The sequence below is a fragment of the Megalobrama amblycephala genome, linkage group LG22, assembly GCF_018812025.1.
Source record: "Megalobrama amblycephala isolate DHTTF-2021 linkage group LG22, ASM1881202v1, whole genome shotgun sequence".
NCBI classification, from domain to species: Eukaryota; Metazoa; Chordata; class Actinopteri; order Cypriniformes; family Xenocyprididae; genus Megalobrama; species Megalobrama amblycephala.
Genome location: NC_063065.1, coordinates 3,816,429 through 3,834,980, shown reverse-complemented (window position 1 = coordinate 3,834,980; position 18,552 = coordinate 3,816,429). Strand labels below are relative to the sequence as shown.

Sequence of the window (18,552 nt, the reverse complement as noted above, 5' to 3'; positions counted from 1 at the left end):
GGAGCCCCTGCTCCTTGTTTCGAATCAGTGATTTAGAGCGCCGAAATCACATGATTTCAGTAAACATACGGCATAAGTGTTTCGAAACATCAATAGTAGCAAGCAGTGTTTTGAAATCGGCCATCACTAGATATTGTTGAATAAAGTCGCTATTTTGTCATTTTTGGCACACCAAAAGTATTCTAGTCGCTTTATAATATTAAGATTGAACCACTGTAGTCACATGAACTGTTTTAAATATGTAGCTTTCTGGGCATTGAAAAAGGGAGTGTTATTGCTGGCGATGCAGGCCTCACTGAGCCATCGGATTTTATCAAAAATATCTTAATTTGTGTTCTGAAGATGAACGAAGGTCTTATGGGTGTGGAACGGCATGAGGGTGAGTAATAAATGACAGAATTTTCATTTTTGGGAGAACTAACCCTTTAGATTCACAATTAATTGATTAATTGATCGTTAATTTAAACGTCGATCAATCATGGGAATTTTTGTAAATTGACATCCCTAGACTGTGCTACTAGTCCGATTACAATCAGATTATTATGGTCCATATAACGCAGCTAATAAAAAAAATGCACAACATTCAACAGCATTTGCATTACTTTTCTAACGTTTTTTGGTCTGTTTTTGCCATGCACCATGAAATTATATACTTTATATTTTATATAGTCAGTATAAAATTCTGTACCATGAATGCAAAGTAAGTCACTTTGGGTGAAAGCATCTGCTAAGTGCATAAATGTAAACCTTAAATTTCCATCTGTTTCTCATGCAAAGTTGTCTTATGACTTCAGGAGGCCACAGTATTTGTCATGCGAGATACTTTGATATCTCAGCCCCGGCTCACTATATGCTCTCATTATATGAAAAAGAGCAGCGTGAACGCTCAGCTAAACATCTCCTTTCATGTTCCATGGCAGAAAGACAATCAAACAGGTTAGAAAGGAGTGCAGGATTCTAGTTTTTGAGAGAACTATTCCTTTAAAGCATGTTTCTCTCCCACACTGGTTTCTTTCGTTCTCTCCCTCCTCTTTTTTTCACACAACCCCTCCTCGTTCTGTCTCTCTCTGAATGTCGCAGTGACTGAATGTGAGCTCTGTTAAACCCTCCCTTTCTCTCCCTCCTCCTCTTTCGTTCTTAAGCATGTAGGTTGCTTGGTGTCTCTCTCTCTCTCTCTCTCTCTCTCTCTCTCTCTCTCCTCTGGCTGTGTGCGCACTGAGAGACGAGGGGCCGGAGAGGAGGAGGAGGACTCAGAGGAGGGGGGGACATGGCAATGGGGGGATACGGAGAGAAAGACCTGTCTCTCCCTCTCTCCCTCTCATCCTCATGGCCCTCGCTCGGTCCCCAGAACCGCAGCGTCTGGTTCATTTACAGGTATCGGCTGCTCCATTCTTTTATTGTCGCTGCGGAGAGAGAGGTAGAGCAGGAGAAAGCGAGAGAGGCAGATGGATGCTCTGAAGAGGTAGCAGACAGACTGTTGAGCAGAATCAATGTTTTCATATACAGTATATATCATCTGTGTGTGTGTGTCTGGTCGTTTATCGTAATCAGATCCCTCTTTCGGTGTGTGTATGTGTTTATACGTGTGCTTATGAGTCGTGAACGTGGTTGTCATTGTACATGCGATGGAGGAAGAACACATCAGAAAACGTTTTCCTGCCTTTCATTGTGTGTTGTAAATGAGTTCATGTGACATGTATGTGTGTTTTTGAATCACTGAAAAGGGTATGAATCACTATGGGTGTATGTATGTGTGAAAGTGTGCATCATAGAAAGTTGCGACCCTTCGGGGTTGATCAAATGTGTGTGAGTCTCGCTGGCGTATCGTCATCTATGCATCACAATCTTTCCCGCTGTCATTCCTACACAGATGCGATATGATGATGATGATGATGATGCTGTTCAGAACGGTGTTAACGTAGGAAAATGATGCTAAAATTCGAGACGGATCAACTTCTAGAATATGAGTGAACTTGTCACGTGAGAGGATTTTGTATTTGAAAATCAAATGAAAAACGTTCAGTTTAAGTTAAAGATGTTATGCTTCAGTTACAGAAACTGAACTTATTTTAGTTTTCCAATGCTGATAATCTGAATGTTATTTCATTTGCATCTTGCGATTTTAAAATGTTGGGATTGTCGTTGGTTGGAAAAATCAGATTTTTAAATCTAAAATTGTACGGTTTTCCGTTTGTAGTAGGGTTTTGGCTTGGGTTCGTCATAAGTGTTTATAATTATTTTTATATAAGAATATATATAAGAAGTCTAAAGTGTGTAATTTGTTAGTAACCATGTGTTGCCTCAGTACAGTATAGTGATGCGTATGCATGCATTTAAATGGATGGTTGCTCTGTCCAAACTCTTGTTAACGTATCGCTGTTGTTCAGGTGCATCTGATATGTTTGTTGTTAGATGGTGTTAAACCTTGTGTTCACCAGTTCTGTGGGTCGTGTGCTGGATCCATGATGGATGATGCCATTCAGTTGGAAAATGCTGCTGTTGAGTTGGAATAAAATTTCAACTTCTAAAAAATGAGTAGACTTGTAAGATTTGAGAGCAGTTTGTAATTAAAAATCCTTATTTCAGTAACAAAAAAAATGTTCTGTTCAAGTTAAAGGTGTTAAATTGTCATTTTAGTCAGTTACAGAAACTGAACGTTTAGTTTTCCAACACTGATAATCTGCATATTAATTAGTTTGCATGTTGTGATGCTCCTTGATTGAACAAAGGTGGGATAAGCATGCAGATTTTAAATTGCTAAATTTGACACAAACTGTGCTGTATCCATAATGGATCTCCAGGATTATGGGGCTCTTATCTGTATGCTTGTGGAAGAAGATAAAGGAGACTGTAATATCACTACAGTTTTAGCTAATGGAAAGAGCTCACAGGCACAATAAAGTCCTTTTTTGTTGATTTAGTAAATTGAGAACCATTTTAATCAACAAAAGCTGACGTAAAGCTAATAATGAAGAATGTTTCACATGGATAGCATTATGTGAAGTTGATGTTCTAACAATGTTAGGAGAAAACGTTCCTAGTCTAACATCCTGACCTTAAATGACATTCTACTCGCATTAGGCAACTGTACATTGTAACATTCTCACATCCAAAATGGAATGTTTAGGAAACATTTTTAGAATCTAAATTTGTTGCAGCTGATCCATGTGTTAATTCTTTTACTGGCTTTATGTCGTGCCTGCCTTTGTAGTGTTAATTCAGCTAGCTGCATTTAAGCATCGGAACAAAGATATTTTGCATTGATATCGCAGTCAGAACATACAATGTCCAAATAATAGAGCTGAGCTGACAAAACACAATGCTAGTCTGTATCTGTCATTGTCTTTGCTCTGAACTAACTGCACACTTCTACAAACCCCCATACGTTCACCATGGTAACCAAAGTGTCCGCCAAAATACCATAGTTACTAACGTTATCGTTGCTACTGTAAATCCAACATATATGACATTTCAGAATCTTTGTCAATTCTATTTTTGAGCTTAGGCTAGTAGCTGTGTATTGGAACATGGTAGCTCGTTTCTAACCGGTCCAAGCTGGTCAATAGCTAACGAAAGCTGGATTTTAACTGGTTTACCAGCCACAGCTTGACCACTGCTGTATGCTGCAGCTCGTTTGCTGCTGATCCAAGATGATCTACATGCTTGAAACAGTTAAAAAAATTGGATATTATGTTCCAAAACAGCTACATTTTCCTGTGAATTCAAAACAGTGTTTTTTTGTATCATTAATATACTAGTGTAGTTTGTATTAATAATATTTTGATTTTTTTTATCATTGTTATTGTTTTTATTGTTATATATTCTATTTTCATTGTTTTGAAATTAATTACATTTTTTTTTAAAGTTTTAGTAATTTAAGTAAATTAAGTTAGTAATTTTTATTAATTTTATTTCAGTACAAAAACAAAAATGTTGCTGAATTAAAATGTTTTAAATTTCATTTTATTTCATTAACATTTTTTTTATGTCAAGTAACAAATGATTTTTAGTGCTGTCAATTGATCACACATTTTTTTTCTCTGTTTAATCACGATTAATTGCGATTAAAAACATTACATTATTTAATATATGTTTTTTTGTTTTTAATTTGATAATGTAATCATTTCACAGTGAATCTCCAAATTAATGTAGAAACAACATTTATATACTTTTTTTTTAATGGCATATTTTTATGAATGAAGGCCAGTATCAGTGATACTAATAATACTGATGTCTCAATGTAACAGATTTTTTTTTTTTTTTCCAATTTTAAACATTAACTATAGCCATTCAGCATTAAAATGTAATTGAAAGCTATTAATTTGAACATTTATTAGGCTTCTAAAAATATAACAACTTCACATAAACCCTGTCTAACAGGTAGGAAATATACTACAGAAATTGAATAAAGTTATCACTGCATAAATTATAAATTAAATATACATGAATCCTTATTAAAGTTAGTACTTTAGTCAAGAGCAGTGAGTAATTTTCTCTGTTACCTTTGTTCTTTGATTAACATCACAACATTAGTGGCTGCTGTCACTTTAAGATCTGCCGCTGCTGCACATGACGCGTTAATTTCTCATTCATTTAAGACTGAACACTAAGTCAATAATGCGATTAAATTAAAAGAAAATGAATCGTATGCTTTAACGCGTTAGCACATTAACGTTAGCAGCACTTGTTTTTTTATGCTTTTGGTTTCAGTTTTAGTTACCCAGACTCTGAGTGATATTCTCAAATTTTGAATATACACTCTAAAAAATGCTGGGTTGTTTCAACCCAAAATTGGGTCAAATATGGACAAAACCAACCATCGGGTTAAAATTTAACCCGATGGTTGGGTTTGTCCAAATTTGGGTTGAAACAACCCATCATTTTGATAAATTGAGCTTCTGCACGTCTTTAATATGAGCTTCAAAACACCTCTGTCTTTTCTCTCTGACAGTGACTACATCATAAAGGAGAAAACTGTACTTCTGCAGAAAAAAGACAATGAGGGCTTCGGTTTTGTGCTCAGAGGGGCCAAAGGTGAGTGATGGACATCAGCGAGCTCTTTTCTGGTTTGATAACAGAGCACAGCATGACATGGACGCATCTCATCTGTGATTGTGATCTATGATCTCTAGCCCAGACTCCTGTCGAGGAGTTCAGCCCGACTCCAGCCTTTCCTGCTCTGCAGTACCTCGAGTCAGTCGATGAGGGGGGCGTCGCGTGGCGGTCCGGCCTGCGGATGGGCGACTTCCTGATCGAGGTTAGCAAAGAGGTTGCGTCCTTAGATGCAACCAGGCTGAACGCAAAGCCAAAACTGGTTTAGCTGTATAGTCTCCTGTCTGTGAGGTGTTAAACCCTACACTGAAGACATCTTAACACCTACACTGAGGTGATAAGCCTCACTGTGATACTTGTGTTACTGACTTAAATTTGATTCTGCAAGAGGAGGTGACATGCATCTTGTGTTCTCTGTATAAGATATATATTTATTGATGCATCTCCAGACGCTTCGGCCTCTTAGCAAACACCTTCACCTCACGGTTCCCGGCTGGTTAATTTGAAGTGTGAATCATGTTGAATCATTTTGAAACAAGTCTGATGATAATGCTTAAGACGCCCACTTGTGTTTCTCTCTCTCTAAACTGCAAATCAAATTTCCTTACTTATATAATTGTCAAATATAATTTTATTTAAAAACAATCTTTGTAAAACTATATGCACATTGAAAGTCACTTGAACTGAATAATGAAGTAGAAAGTTTGGGGTCGGTAAGATTTGTTTAATGTTTTTTTTAAAAGAAATCTCTTATGCTCAATGAGGCTACATTTATTTGATCAAAAACTCAGCAAAACAGAAATATTCTAAAAAAATTATTGCAATTTAAAAGAACGCAATTTTAAAATATAATAATTTATTCCTGTGATCAAAGCTGAATTTTCAGCATCATTACTCCAGTCTTCAGTGTCACATGATCCTTCAGAAATCATTCTAATATGATGATTTGCTGCTCAATACATATTTCTGATTATTATCAATATTGAAATTTGCTTTTTAATATATTATATATTAAAATATAGCTACTGTATTATATTTTTGTGGAAACCGTGACACGTTTTTACAGGATTCTTTGATAAATATAAACATAAACATTATAAATGTCTTTACTGTATTTTTTGATCATTTTAAAGCATCCTTGCCGAATAAAAGTATTAATTTCTTTAAAAAAACAACTTACTGACCCCAAACTTTTGAACAGTTGTATATCTTACAATATATCTTGAGTTACTATTGAAGCACAGTGACAGCCATTATCGCTGTTTTCTCATAGGTGAATGGAATCAATGTGGTGAAGGTGGGTCACAGGCAGGTGGTGAACATGATTCGCCAGGGTGGGAACAGTCTGATGGTGAAGGTCGTCATGGTTGCGCGAAATCCTGAGATGGAGGAAATGCCTAAGAAGAAAGGTCAGGGTCTGTTTTTACTGTGGATTTGTCTGTGGGAGTATGAATGAATGGCATTGCAGCCAGTTTTTGATTTGATTTAACAACGCTCTCTCCTTACCTTTAGTTCCTCAGCAAAGTAAGCGGCTGACCCCTCCGGCTATAGCTCTGCGCTCCAAATCCATGACTTCAGAACTGGAGGAGATGGGTACAGTCTTACAAACTCATATACTCACCTTACATACATATACACGCATGAAATATGTTAGTATATTGAGCACTTTTATCCTAAAACTTATATATCACGCATTGTCATCTTTTTTGACTGATAATGTGCTTGTTTTTCTCTCTTCTTTGCACACAGTGGAGAAAGGTCTGTCTATCTCTTGTTATTTTTAACCTTTATATTAATTTAAAATGAGTGAACTAAAAACTATCCAATGACTTTTGTATGTATATGTGTGTGTGTGTGTGTGTGTGTGTGTATATATATATATATATATATTCACAATGAAAAAACAAAACAAAAACTTAAAAAAGGCTTCATTTTTATTAAAGGGTCAGTTCACCCAAAAATGAAAATAATGTCATTTATTACTCACCCTCATGCCGTTCCACACCTGTAAGACCTTCGTTCATCTTCGGAACACAAATTAAGATATTTTTGTTGAAATCCGATGGCCTGCATAGCCAGCAATGACACTTGCTCTCTCAAGATCCATTAATGTACCAAAATAACGACTTGTATAGTGATGGCCAATTTTAAATCACTGCTTCAGGAAGATTCGGAGCGTTATGAATCTTTTGTGTCGAATCATGATTCGCATCCCGTGTCAAACCGCCAAACTGCTGAAATCACGTGACTTTGGCGCTCCGAACCGCTGATTCGAATCAAACCAAAAATATTCTCGTGGCTTTATAATATTAATATTGAACCACTGTACTCACATGAACTGATTTAAATATGTTTTTAGTACATTAATGGATCTTGAGAGAGGAAATGTCATTGCTGGCTATGGAGGCCTCACTGAGCCATCGGATTTCAACAAAAATATCTTAATTTGCATTCCGAAGATGAACGAAGGTCTTACGGGTGTGGAACGGCATGAGGGTAAGTAATTAATGACATTATTTTCATTTTTTGGCGAACTAACCCTTTAAGCAAAATATAATTTATTATTTCTTCTGATTTAAGGATGAAATATATCTTAGATATTCAACAATGAACAGCAGTATGTGATTTACATTTATTAGTTATAAAATATGTTTCTTGTTAACGACAATGAACACATGATATAATGTTTGCTGGCTGTCAGTTGTCTTCTCATGACAACTCAAAATAGATTGCAAACTTGAGGAAAATACTTGCTTGTTAATGAGTGTTAATACTGTTACAAGGGAATCATTTAAAATAATGATACAAAAATAACTTAATATGAAAATATTACATTGTCACCATAGTGTCCAGTAAAATGTGCACTTGTGAAAAGTTATTGCATGTGTAACATTCACTTTCTGTTACAGCTGCCTCGCCATGGAAGAAACCAGGTGATTTGATTTTTCTTTTGTTTTTGTGCATTTATGCATTTATGTTTACTAGGAACACGTCTGTGTATTTGTGTGTACAAACATTTTTTGTATGTGATTTTTCTCTATGCTCAGACCACACAGAGAGCTCTCAAGCTCCAGAAAAGAAGAAGAGTGTCTATCAAATGGCCCTTAGTAAGAAACCTTCCTTTTCGTTATGACATCTTTTTATATTCATCTCCTGCTGTACATTTATTTTTATATATCACATTTTAATGTATATTATGATATGTACATGGCTTCACCTCCAGTCTGACAGTCTGAATAAACAAAAAGACCAAAAGGAAATGAATATGTTTTCATGATTTATAGCATGAATGATGAAATTCTTTTAAACCTTTCGTTCTCCAGATAAGCTGGACGAGATTCTAGCTGCTGCTCAGCAGACAATTAGCACATCAGACTCTCAGGGTCACAGAGGTCATGGGGGCAAGAAGGAACGAAACAAGGGCTTTAACGCTAATGAGGTAACATCTCTGTTTCATTATCTCTGTACTGATTAACAGTGATTTGACAGTGTTGAGAAAGCTACTTTTGAAGCTAGTTTGTCAAGTTACAAGCTCATAATTTAAACTACAGTCAAGCTACTTAAAGGTGAAGCTACTGAAGATATATTTTGTCAGTTATCACCAACATAAACTTTAACAAAACTTTGAAAACATTGTAATGAACAGCAGCCTTTTTCGGCATGAAAAAGAAGAGCTAAAATGCTGTGCAGAGACACAAATCTGTGAGCCATCTGAGCAAAACAATTCACTAGAATGAATAGGTTTTTCTAACATTACACATGAGAGAGAAGTTTGAGAAAGCATATTTAATTATTGCATCAGCTCACTGCCGTGGAGTTGTGTGCACAGTAGCATATGACATCAAAAAACGCCGCTACTAGTTGGAAAAAGCAGCAACAAGAAAAGCTTCAAAAGAGTTATAAACACAGCTTTGAAACTTGGTAGTTTTGGTTGAAGAAAGGGGTTCTTTGTAGTATATTCCTACAAATTAGCATTTACGTTTGCTAGCCTGATCTTAGGTGTTGCACAGCTGTGTTAGTAAGGCACAGAGGTGGGTAGAGTATCCAAAAACTGTACTCAAGTAAAAGTACAAGTACTTATAGAAATATTTACTCAAAGTAAAAGTGAAAGTAATAATCCTAATAGTTACTTGAGTAAGAGTAAAAAAGTATCCAATAAAAATCTTACTCAAGTAGCTCGTTACTAGTTACTTTTATTATATATATATATATATATATATATATACACACACACACACACAATAGCATGTTATTATTTAATGTTTATTATTTAAATAGATATTTAATTTATTATCATAATTAGATATCTTTGCAACAAACAAACATAGAAGAGACAAGCATTATTTCTAGCATCTGTAACCCGAATGTATCGTTACTATATTAATAACGTATACAGCTAACGTTACATTTTAAAGAAGAGAGAAAACTCTTTACATGTGCTCGCGCACATATCTGAACTTGACACAAACAATGATCAAATACACATTGACGGATCTTCTTCGGTCTGTTCTCCAAAATGTAATCAAATGTATATTTCAGCAGGCGCGTGTAACTGCTTAACTGTGTCAACGCAAAGCGTTCATTTTCAAGACGAACAGGTCGCTGGCGCCGCCATTGCGCAATAGTATATGTATAAATTAATGTATAAATTAAGATATATGCCCATAAAAACGGTAAAGAAATATACTTTTGTTATAGTGACGTAATAATCTGTTTGGTTGTGAAATGTCGGCTATTGGCTGTATCATGAAGTAAAATCAAATGAAATCGATAGGCCTAGGTGGAATTGTTCACAGACAGCATACGCAGCTCAACTAATAAAGGTCTTCATCGCTGGCAAACAATTGGATGCATTTGCATATTTGCTTTTAATTGACTGTAGGTCCACTGCCACTTCATCCGCTCCGAGTGAGAAACCGCTTCAAACGATTCAGCGCGTGCAGGAACTGAACAAATCATTCAAACTGATTCGCGAATCAATTTAGACAGCTTTACCAACTTGTTTGATCAAGTCTTTGAACAGAATCGACTCAAAAGAGTGATTCATTTGTGAATGGGGCATCGTTCATGAAAAAAGAGACAGCGCGCATGGAATAAACTACGCATTTCTTAACATTTACAGTATTGAATTAAAATAAAGTAACGAGAGGAACGTTGCCCATTGTAGCGAAGTAAAAGTAGAGATTTTTCATTACAAATGTACTCAAGTTAAAGTAAAAGTACCCACAAGTACAAATTTTCCAAAAAACTACTCAAGTACATGTAACGAAGTAAATGTACTTCGTTACTACCCACCTCTGGTAAGGCATTTCACCTGGTAATAAGTGTAAGAGTGCAACAACTTCTGTGCTGCAGGTGCTGAGAAAAAGTACATTTACAAGCAGTTAATGTGTGGATATAGTGCTGTAATCTGTATTTCTCTGAGACAGCAAGGAAATGTGCTAAATATTCAATCCCATCAGTCTCTTCCCTTTACAGCAAACTTTTGAACAATCAGGTGTTGGCATGATGTCATCAGGGTCTGGGTATGGTTATAACCAAGCCCAGTTTTCATCAGGCCATTCAACTCAGCGTGCTATGATGATGCGTCAGAAATCCATGGGTAAGTTTAAATGCAGCAGGTCCTGTTGTCCAATTGCACTGTAATTCTTAGTGCAATTTATTTAACTGTGTTCTGCATGTCTTCTGTCCAAAGGTGTTACAGAGGAGGAGAGGGTACATCTCCATCCTCCTACTATGAAGCTGTCCCGGAGTCTTTCTGTGCCTGGACCAGAGGACATTCCCCCTCCGCCCGACACCTCAGCGCCTGAGCCGCCCCTGTCTGCCGGTGGCCACACAGACAGGAGAGCAGCACCAACACATTTTTTTGCTGTCCCTCCTCTGCCTCCATCACACCACTTGCCTCACAGCCAGACACAACACAGGGTCCCACCCAACCGCCGGGTAAGAGCTTGATATCATTGCACAAAGGTCCCAAGAAGTGGCATTGGTCATATGCTTTGTTCTTTCTTGTCTTTTCCTTGAAGTATTAAATCTTAGAAATATTGTTTTACAGGCTGAAACTGATACCAGCAAGATGGGAGGAACAAGAATGGGTGGACTGAGGCGTGGCTATAGCAACGCCACTCCTCCCTCTGATGTGGGCGGCAAACAGTCCACCGCACAGCGGAACCAAGCGCCAGCCGTGGCCAAGATTGCAGGTCGGCAAGGGGGGAAGGGGCTGTTGGTGAAGCAGCGCAAGGTGGAAGAGACATCAGGCAGAGAAAAATTGGAGAAAAGTTCCATTTCAATCCCAACGATTATTGTTAAAGCACCATCTACCAGCAGCTCTGGGCACAGTAGCCGTGCAAGCAGTGAGGATACAGAACCTTCTCCTGAGATTAATGAAGAGCAGGAAGAGGGAAAGCCTCAAAACCCAGTCATGGCTCCTACGCCCACTCCACCTCCGCCACCTAATATCCCGTCAAAAATGGAAACACTGGGCAAGAGCACAGCACAGAGGGAACGTGAACGCTTCCGTGATTCCCGCCGGAGAAGCGCCTCATTCTACTACTCCTCTGAGGAGGACCTGTTAGATGAGCATGAGTCTGCTCAAACTCCACTGGAGGGCAGCACCTCTGCTCGTCTGCGCCCTTCCAAATCTATCGATGAGGGATTGATCTCTGGTGATGCCTTAAGCATGCCGCCTGCGTTTGGGTTGCCGCAGTACGCATCAGCTACACCTCATCAAGCCACTACCTTCATCCACCCATTGACGGGGAAAGTTCTAGACCCAACAAGCCCTCTTGGGCTCGCGCTGGCAGCACGTGAGCGAGCGCTGAAAGATGACCACCGTACACGTAGAGAGGAACGGCACTTCGGACGCCAGCTGTCCAGCACTGGAGCTTTTCCTCCTGCGGTCTCCCCTACAAACCAAAAGCCTGTTCCTCCGTTCTACATCTACCAATCACACACCTCACTCTACCTTAGTGGTGCCTCTCCAACAACAGGTGGGCCAGTCCCACAGAGTCGCCCCCAGTCTCCTCGGATGCTGCGATTGACGGGTGGTGGGACGGGGAGCTTGGAATGGAATGAACAGAACCTCATAGATAGAGAGGAAAGAGGGACACCAAAGGTGCGGTTTACAGATAATCAAGCTAGTCAGTACCAGTCTCAACTTCAGGACAGAGACAACAGAGCCAATCAGTACCACACTTACCTGCGGGAAAGAGAGAGAGAAGGCCACAAGAGGATACCGCCCAAGCCTCCTCCCCGCAGGCTGTCCTACATAGATAAGGAGAGTGAACTCGGCACAGCTGGCAAAAGTCCCACCAGTAATTCCCAGGATGACAGGGGAGGACAGAAGATGGGAGAGAGTGGGATGGAAAAGGAGGGAGAGAAGGAAGTGAAGAGAGGGGGAAACCTAGGGGTTGGAGAGGGTGGAGATGTGATGGTCCTTCCGCCTCCTGCTCCATCTGTGGATGTGGATGATGAGTTTGTGTTTGCAGAGCCCCTACCTCCCCCTATACAGTTTGCAAACGGAATAGAAATAGACACCCATGGAACAACAGAATATAATCAACAGCAACAACAACAGAAGGAGCTGTCAGGATCTCAGCCACTCAAAGACCAACAGTCTCTGCAAACGCTTTCCAATCCCCCGCAAGATGCCATGTCCCTACCAGACAACATGCATGCTGACTCACAGCAGACACCCGTCCATCCTTCTGCTGTGGTACATCCATATCTTTTCCCACCATGTCCTCTAATCCCCCCTCCACAACTGTGTCCAAAAATACCTCCGGCAAACCCTCCCCAGTCTCAAACCTCTGGCTATTCCCAGCACCCAAACACCGGCCAACCCCAACCTTTACCCTCGCCACAAGCAGGAGATTCTGCCACTTCTAGTCTTACATCCTATGACAGTGAGGTGGCCAATCTGACTCAGTCAGCTCTCTCCCCATCTCTTCCTTCTCCTCAGATTTTTCCTCCTTCGAGTTCCCCTTCCGCCCCAGGCTCCTCATCTGACCCTATGTCATTGTATCGACCTCTTCCACTTTTCTACCCGCACCAAGGCCACACTAATGTTTCTCTGCCGTATTCCACCATGGCTGCAACTGCAGCTGTAATGACTGTCACCACAACAATGCCTTTGGAAAGTACATCAGTTATCGCAGGTGATCGACTTCCTCAGGCACTTAAGGGGCGTGATTGGTCGGAGGCTGTGGTTGATTCTGGGATTGAGGAACTGGATAGTCACAGCAGCAGTGATCACCACTTGGAAAACTTCACAGAAAGAAGGGACCGAGAAGGAGGCCGAGAGAAGGAGAGCGAAGGAAGACGGAGAGAAAGCATGGAGAGTGGCATAGTAGGGGATGGTTTCAAAGGAGACCGAAGAGTCTCCCTGGATTCGTCTCTTTCTCAAACTGATAAATTTGCTCAAAAACCACACAAACCGCACATAAATAAATCCAAACCTCCAAACCAGCCACTAGCAAAAACACACACTCAAAATATGTCAAAATACCATGTACACACACAGAATGGGCGAACCGGACCACCGTTACAGCGGCAGGCTAGCACTGCTCCCAACATGTACAGGTCAAGGGAAGAGGAAGAGCAAGAGCAAGAATTGGGAAGAGGAGGTGATGCTGCAGTGAAGATTCCAGCATTTATGGACCGTCGTCTGAACTCTCCTCTCTCCAACGTTAAGGCCAGCATCATAAATGAACTCAGCAGTAAACTACAACAGCTTGGTGGCTGGCAGGGTCAGGAACAACCACCAAATCATAGGTGAGACATCCTGTGAAAACAATCACGCAAAGACACACATTCTTACTAATAATTCAGTACATTTGCAAGAAAAGTTTGTGAAGCATTTGAAATTACCTGAATTTCTGCATTGATAATGAAATCCGAATTATAGACAAATAATACAACAATTTGAACAAATCCTAGAACTTACCCTGTTTGTGCTATAGACATGAATGATAAATCATAGTAACCCAACAAGTTAAAACCTCGCAGTACATATTGCAATCTTTGGCAACCACCCACAACACCTTAGCATTGTTGTGGTGCATTTTTTCACTGGCATGCATTTTATTGCTAACTTTGTCTGAACTAAATTGGTATTACTGCTGTCTGCACACTTTTATTTTCTCTTTTTCAGGTTTCCAGGTGATCCTTCTGGCTGTGCCCCTCTCCTCCCAGCTTCTGTGCAGTCTCTCCAACGATCCTTCTCTCCAAACCTGCCCCCTAACTCTTTAACATCTAACTGCCCCACTGTGGCTCTGAACCCTAACCCCGTACCTACGTCTCCTCTTCCTGTAACAGCTTTAACCCCAGCCTTAACCCCTACCCCATTACCTCTAACCCCAACCCCAGCTCCAGCCCCTCTCAAAGACTGGACACCATCTAATTCTCCTATTTCTTTTCCTCACGGTATTTTGTCCCCTCCATCGCTGCCCCATGCTCCCCTCTCTCCTCTTTCCCTTGCTCATGCACCCCTCTCTCCTCCATCATTACCTCATCCTCCCATTTCTCCAATATCTCTCTCTCATGCCCCTCTTTCACCTTCCTCTGTCTCTCATCCACCGCTCTCTCCATCCTATTCCCCCTATCCCTTGTCTCCGAAACACCGCTCTAAGTATCGTGGGAAAGTTTCCGAGTTTCAGTTCTCCGGGCCAGAGCTGCGGCGTTCCGAATCTCATTCGTACGCTCAACGTCGCCGAGCACCCAGTCCTCTCATCTCCTGCTCGGACCACCCACAACCTGGACCTCCACGCCCGTCCTCGCTCCCTCTCTTTCCATCTGCACCTCTTTACAGCTCTCTGTATGAAATACAACCCCCTTTAACACCCCCATTGGGAGTCGCTCATCAATATTCAGACCAGTTTTTCCCCCAAACTTCTCCTCTCTTCCCGCTCCCATCTTCTGTTGCTCCTCCTAACCCTGCGCTGGTCTCTAGCTCTCTCTCCCCTACCAACTTCCTGTCTGGAGGCTCCTCCCCATCTTGTATGGGCTACCCACCCTTAACACCGCCTCCACCCAATCAGCCATTTGTGTCTAAGCCCCTCCCCTACTGGAGCAAATATGATGTTGCTGATTGGCTGACTTACCTGAATCTGGCAGAGCACCGGGAACGTTTTCTCGACAACGAGATTGATGGATCCCACCTGCCATCTCTGACAAAAGAGGACTTCCTGGATCTGGGTGTGAGTCGGGTCGGACATCGCATGAACATTGAGCGTGCGCTTAAGAGACTTACGGACAGGTGAGATAGGAAGATGAGAAAAGGAGGGGAAATGAAGGGTAGTTTTAGATGAGGATCTGATGAACAAGCAAAAGAACATTAGACAGAAGTAGTGAGGGGAAAAATGATTAGTTTTTTCGAAACTGGAAAAAAAGCCTTTTACATTTGTTTTTCTAAAAATGGTCCACCATTTCATAAAACTTAGCTCTGCATGGATAATTCTGCCTGCAGCTTTACTCGAAAATAAATAAATAGTCTGCCCTCAATGTTTTTGTATGCTTAAGATGAAGTTTAGTAAAAGAAGTTTAGTTAAGTAAGGAAGACTTAATTTGATCACAAAACCCATTTCTTAAGACTGTGACCTTCATGTATACATGTTTTATTTTGCACTACCAGTCAAAGTTTTGCACATCTACTCATTCTTCATTATGTACCTTTTCCTAATTTTAGAGTTATAGGAAAGTATGAAAACTATGAAATAATACAAATGGAAATATTTCTACTATAATATAGTGACTAAATAATGTTAAATCCCAGACAAATTTAATAAGGTGAATCCTTGGATGCTTTTTAAACACTATTGAAGGAATTTTCAAGTGTATGTTTTCATGCACTAAAACTAAACGTGTAGTTTCTATTTATTTTTTGTCATTTTTTTTTTATTTAAACAGACAGAAGGCTTTGATCAAAAGGTCATTATAAACATAAATTCAGTCAAGTGTCTCTAAACCTTTGACTGGGAGTGTGTATTATAAATGCATTGAGTTATGATTTTTCATATTCCATTTAAGTCCACAAAAAAAAAAAAAAAAAAAAACATCCAATCAATAGAATTATCTCATTCCTTTTGTTAAAGATGGCATTTATTTGAAATTGCACAACTGACACATGCCCTATAATTACATACGGCACACTTACGTAACTTTAATTGCTTTTTGAATGCCAAATTCTTCATCTTAGTCTGTAGATGATCAAGCACTTTCGTTTCTTACCTCATGCTCTGCCTCCTTTCTTTTCCTTTCCCCCTTCCATGTTTTCTAGGCTCTCCTCTGCTTTCTCTGTCTCCACTGTTTCTTCTGAAGGGCAGAACGAACGCATGAGAGATGAGGCGACTCAAAGCTAGAGGAGAATTAGAAAGAACTAGTTAGAGGATAGAAAGAAAGAATGTGGTTAGACAAAAAGCACTTGGGATGAAAGGGAAAGACTTCCGCTGAAGGACAGAGATGGGGATGATTGCAAAGGAGAAGTGCTATGAAATACTCGAACACTCTCGCAGAGTGAAAGCTAAAGTCATCATCTCCGTCGTTCTGAGCAAATGTTTGTCATCCCAGCTGAAGCCAGATGGGCAAACTTCTTCAGCCAATCAGAGACACACAGAGAATGTACTTCTTTCATTGTTTTTTGGGATGACGATATCAAAAGGTTTAATGGATTTTAGTAATATGATATTATTATATTGATAAAAAAGAGGCTACTGTGCATATATTTTAGCATCATGACGTACAGGCTTTGATTCATCTGATAATATGATGATTAAGGTCAACATGAAATCAGAATGGACCCCATTTACTTTTTTAATACACATTTCCAGTGCACATTATTCCAAAGAAAACAAAAATGCCTACTGTATCAAATGTCATTTTCCTTTTTGGCTGATCATCAAACTCTCTTATTTTTAACCATCAGTTATGTAGAGTCACTTTTCGCCATCCAATCAGTTTGCGATAGATAAAATCAAGCTTTGCCTTACATTATTATCATTGAGTCCTTTTTTTAAATTGGAAAATATGTTGGATTATGAAAGAAAAATGGGTTGCAAACTGTTTCGTGTTGACTTTAAGCAGTAAAAGCTCTAAAAAAAGTCATCATAATGCCAATAATAACCATATAAGGATTAAGTATGTTAGCGTTTTAATACCATAAGCAGAATCAGTCTTCCAAAGATCAGAACACAATGAAAGAACCCATCGTTTATATTGCTTAAGTGCGCTCTTCTTAACCTTCACAAACACACACACATGCACACTAACATGGACTGTGTGTGTATGTTTGTGTTTTGTGATAGCGGTTGTGGTTGTTTTATAGGAGTAAAGCATAACTCCATTTCATTTGAAAATATATTTAAGGAAATAGGAACAAAGGAAATATATATATATGTATGTGTGCGTGTGTGTATGGAAATGTATGCAGAATTAAAGTATATATATATATATATATATATATATATATATATATATATATATATACATATATATAAATATAAATATGAGATATTTCTATTGTTCTGTACAATAATTGATGAATATGATGATACATAAGCTCTGCTTAAGAGGTTTGAATAAATTATTCTCGTTGAATTTATTCTCATCTCTTCTTGACAAATAATTGTACGCAAAACATATGTGATTCCACTTTTTAGCCTTTTTTTTTTTTTTGCACCTTAAAACGATACTCACCCTCAACCCATATGAATTTCTCTCTTCATTGTAAGCCTTTCTGAACACAAAAGAAGATATTTTAAAGAATGTTGGTAACCACACAGTTAATTTTTTTTTCCTACTATGGAAATCAATGGCTACCGTCAATTTTTTGATTACCAACGTTCTTTAAAATATCTTCTTTTGCGATCAACAGAAGAAAGAAACTCATACAGGTTTGGAACAACTTGAGGTTGAGTAAGTGGTGACAACCTATTTCCGCTGTGTTTTTTATTAATGGTATGCTTGTTCCATGGAAGATACAACCATAAGGGTGAGTAAATAAAAATGTCATTTTTTTATATTACACTCTAAAATATGCTGGGTTAAAAAGAACCCAAGTTTGGTTGAAAATGGACAAACCCAGTGATTGGGTTGTTAAATGTTTGCCCAACCTGCTGGGTAGTTTTATTTAAATCAACTACTGTTTATAAATGACTGTACTGCTTGCTTAAAATGAACCCAAAATATGTTGGAAATTAACATTTATTAATATGTTTAATAAATGAACATTTATTAATAAGTGTAATGAATAATATTTAAACAATGAACATTTATTAAATTGTTTATATTGTTGTTTTTATTGTCACCTCTAGTAATTATGTGTCTGATTTTTAATTTCCAACATATTTTAGGTTCATTTTAAGCCAGCCATATAGTAATTTTTAAATAATAATTGGGTTAAATAAAACTACCCAGCACATTAAACCCAGCCACTGGGTTAAAACAACCCAATCGCTGGGTTTGTCCATTTTCAACCCAACTTTGGTTGTTTTAATCCAGGAATGG

At 38.9% G+C, this 18,552-nt stretch overlaps 1 protein-coding gene across 11 annotated transcripts in view; it reads left to right on the top strand.

Moving 5' to 3' along the window:
• The window catches only part of LOC125257439 (SH3 and multiple ankyrin repeat domains protein 1), a 62,267-nt gene extending 45,496 nt beyond the window's left edge, over positions 1-16,771 (top strand). For 10 of the 11 annotated variants that reach the window (XM_048173775.1, XM_048173779.1, XM_048173780.1 and 7 more), the window contains 13 exons: positions 4,952-5,034; positions 5,133-5,257; positions 6,326-6,461; positions 6,565-6,645; positions 6,802-6,810; positions 7,962-7,985; positions 8,100-8,159; positions 8,376-8,491; positions 10,531-10,654; positions 10,748-10,995; positions 11,108-13,824; positions 14,204-15,307; positions 16,328-16,771. In XM_048173775.1, coding sequence (XP_048029732.1) covers positions 4,952-5,034; positions 5,133-5,257; positions 6,326-6,461; positions 6,565-6,645; positions 6,802-6,810; positions 7,962-7,985; positions 8,100-8,159; positions 8,376-8,491; positions 10,531-10,654; positions 10,748-10,995; positions 11,108-13,824; positions 14,204-15,307; positions 16,328-16,409 — 4,909 coding nt within the window. In that variant the 3' untranslated portion in view covers positions 16,410-16,771. The remainder of the gene's footprint in view (positions 1-4,951; positions 5,035-5,132; positions 5,258-6,325; positions 6,462-6,564; positions 6,646-6,801; positions 6,811-7,961; positions 7,986-8,099; positions 8,160-8,375; positions 8,492-10,530; positions 10,655-10,747; positions 10,996-11,107; positions 13,825-14,203; positions 15,308-16,327) is intronic. The other variant, XM_048173785.1, reaches the window with a different exon arrangement.
• Positions 16,772-18,552: the final 1,781 nt, after the last annotated feature.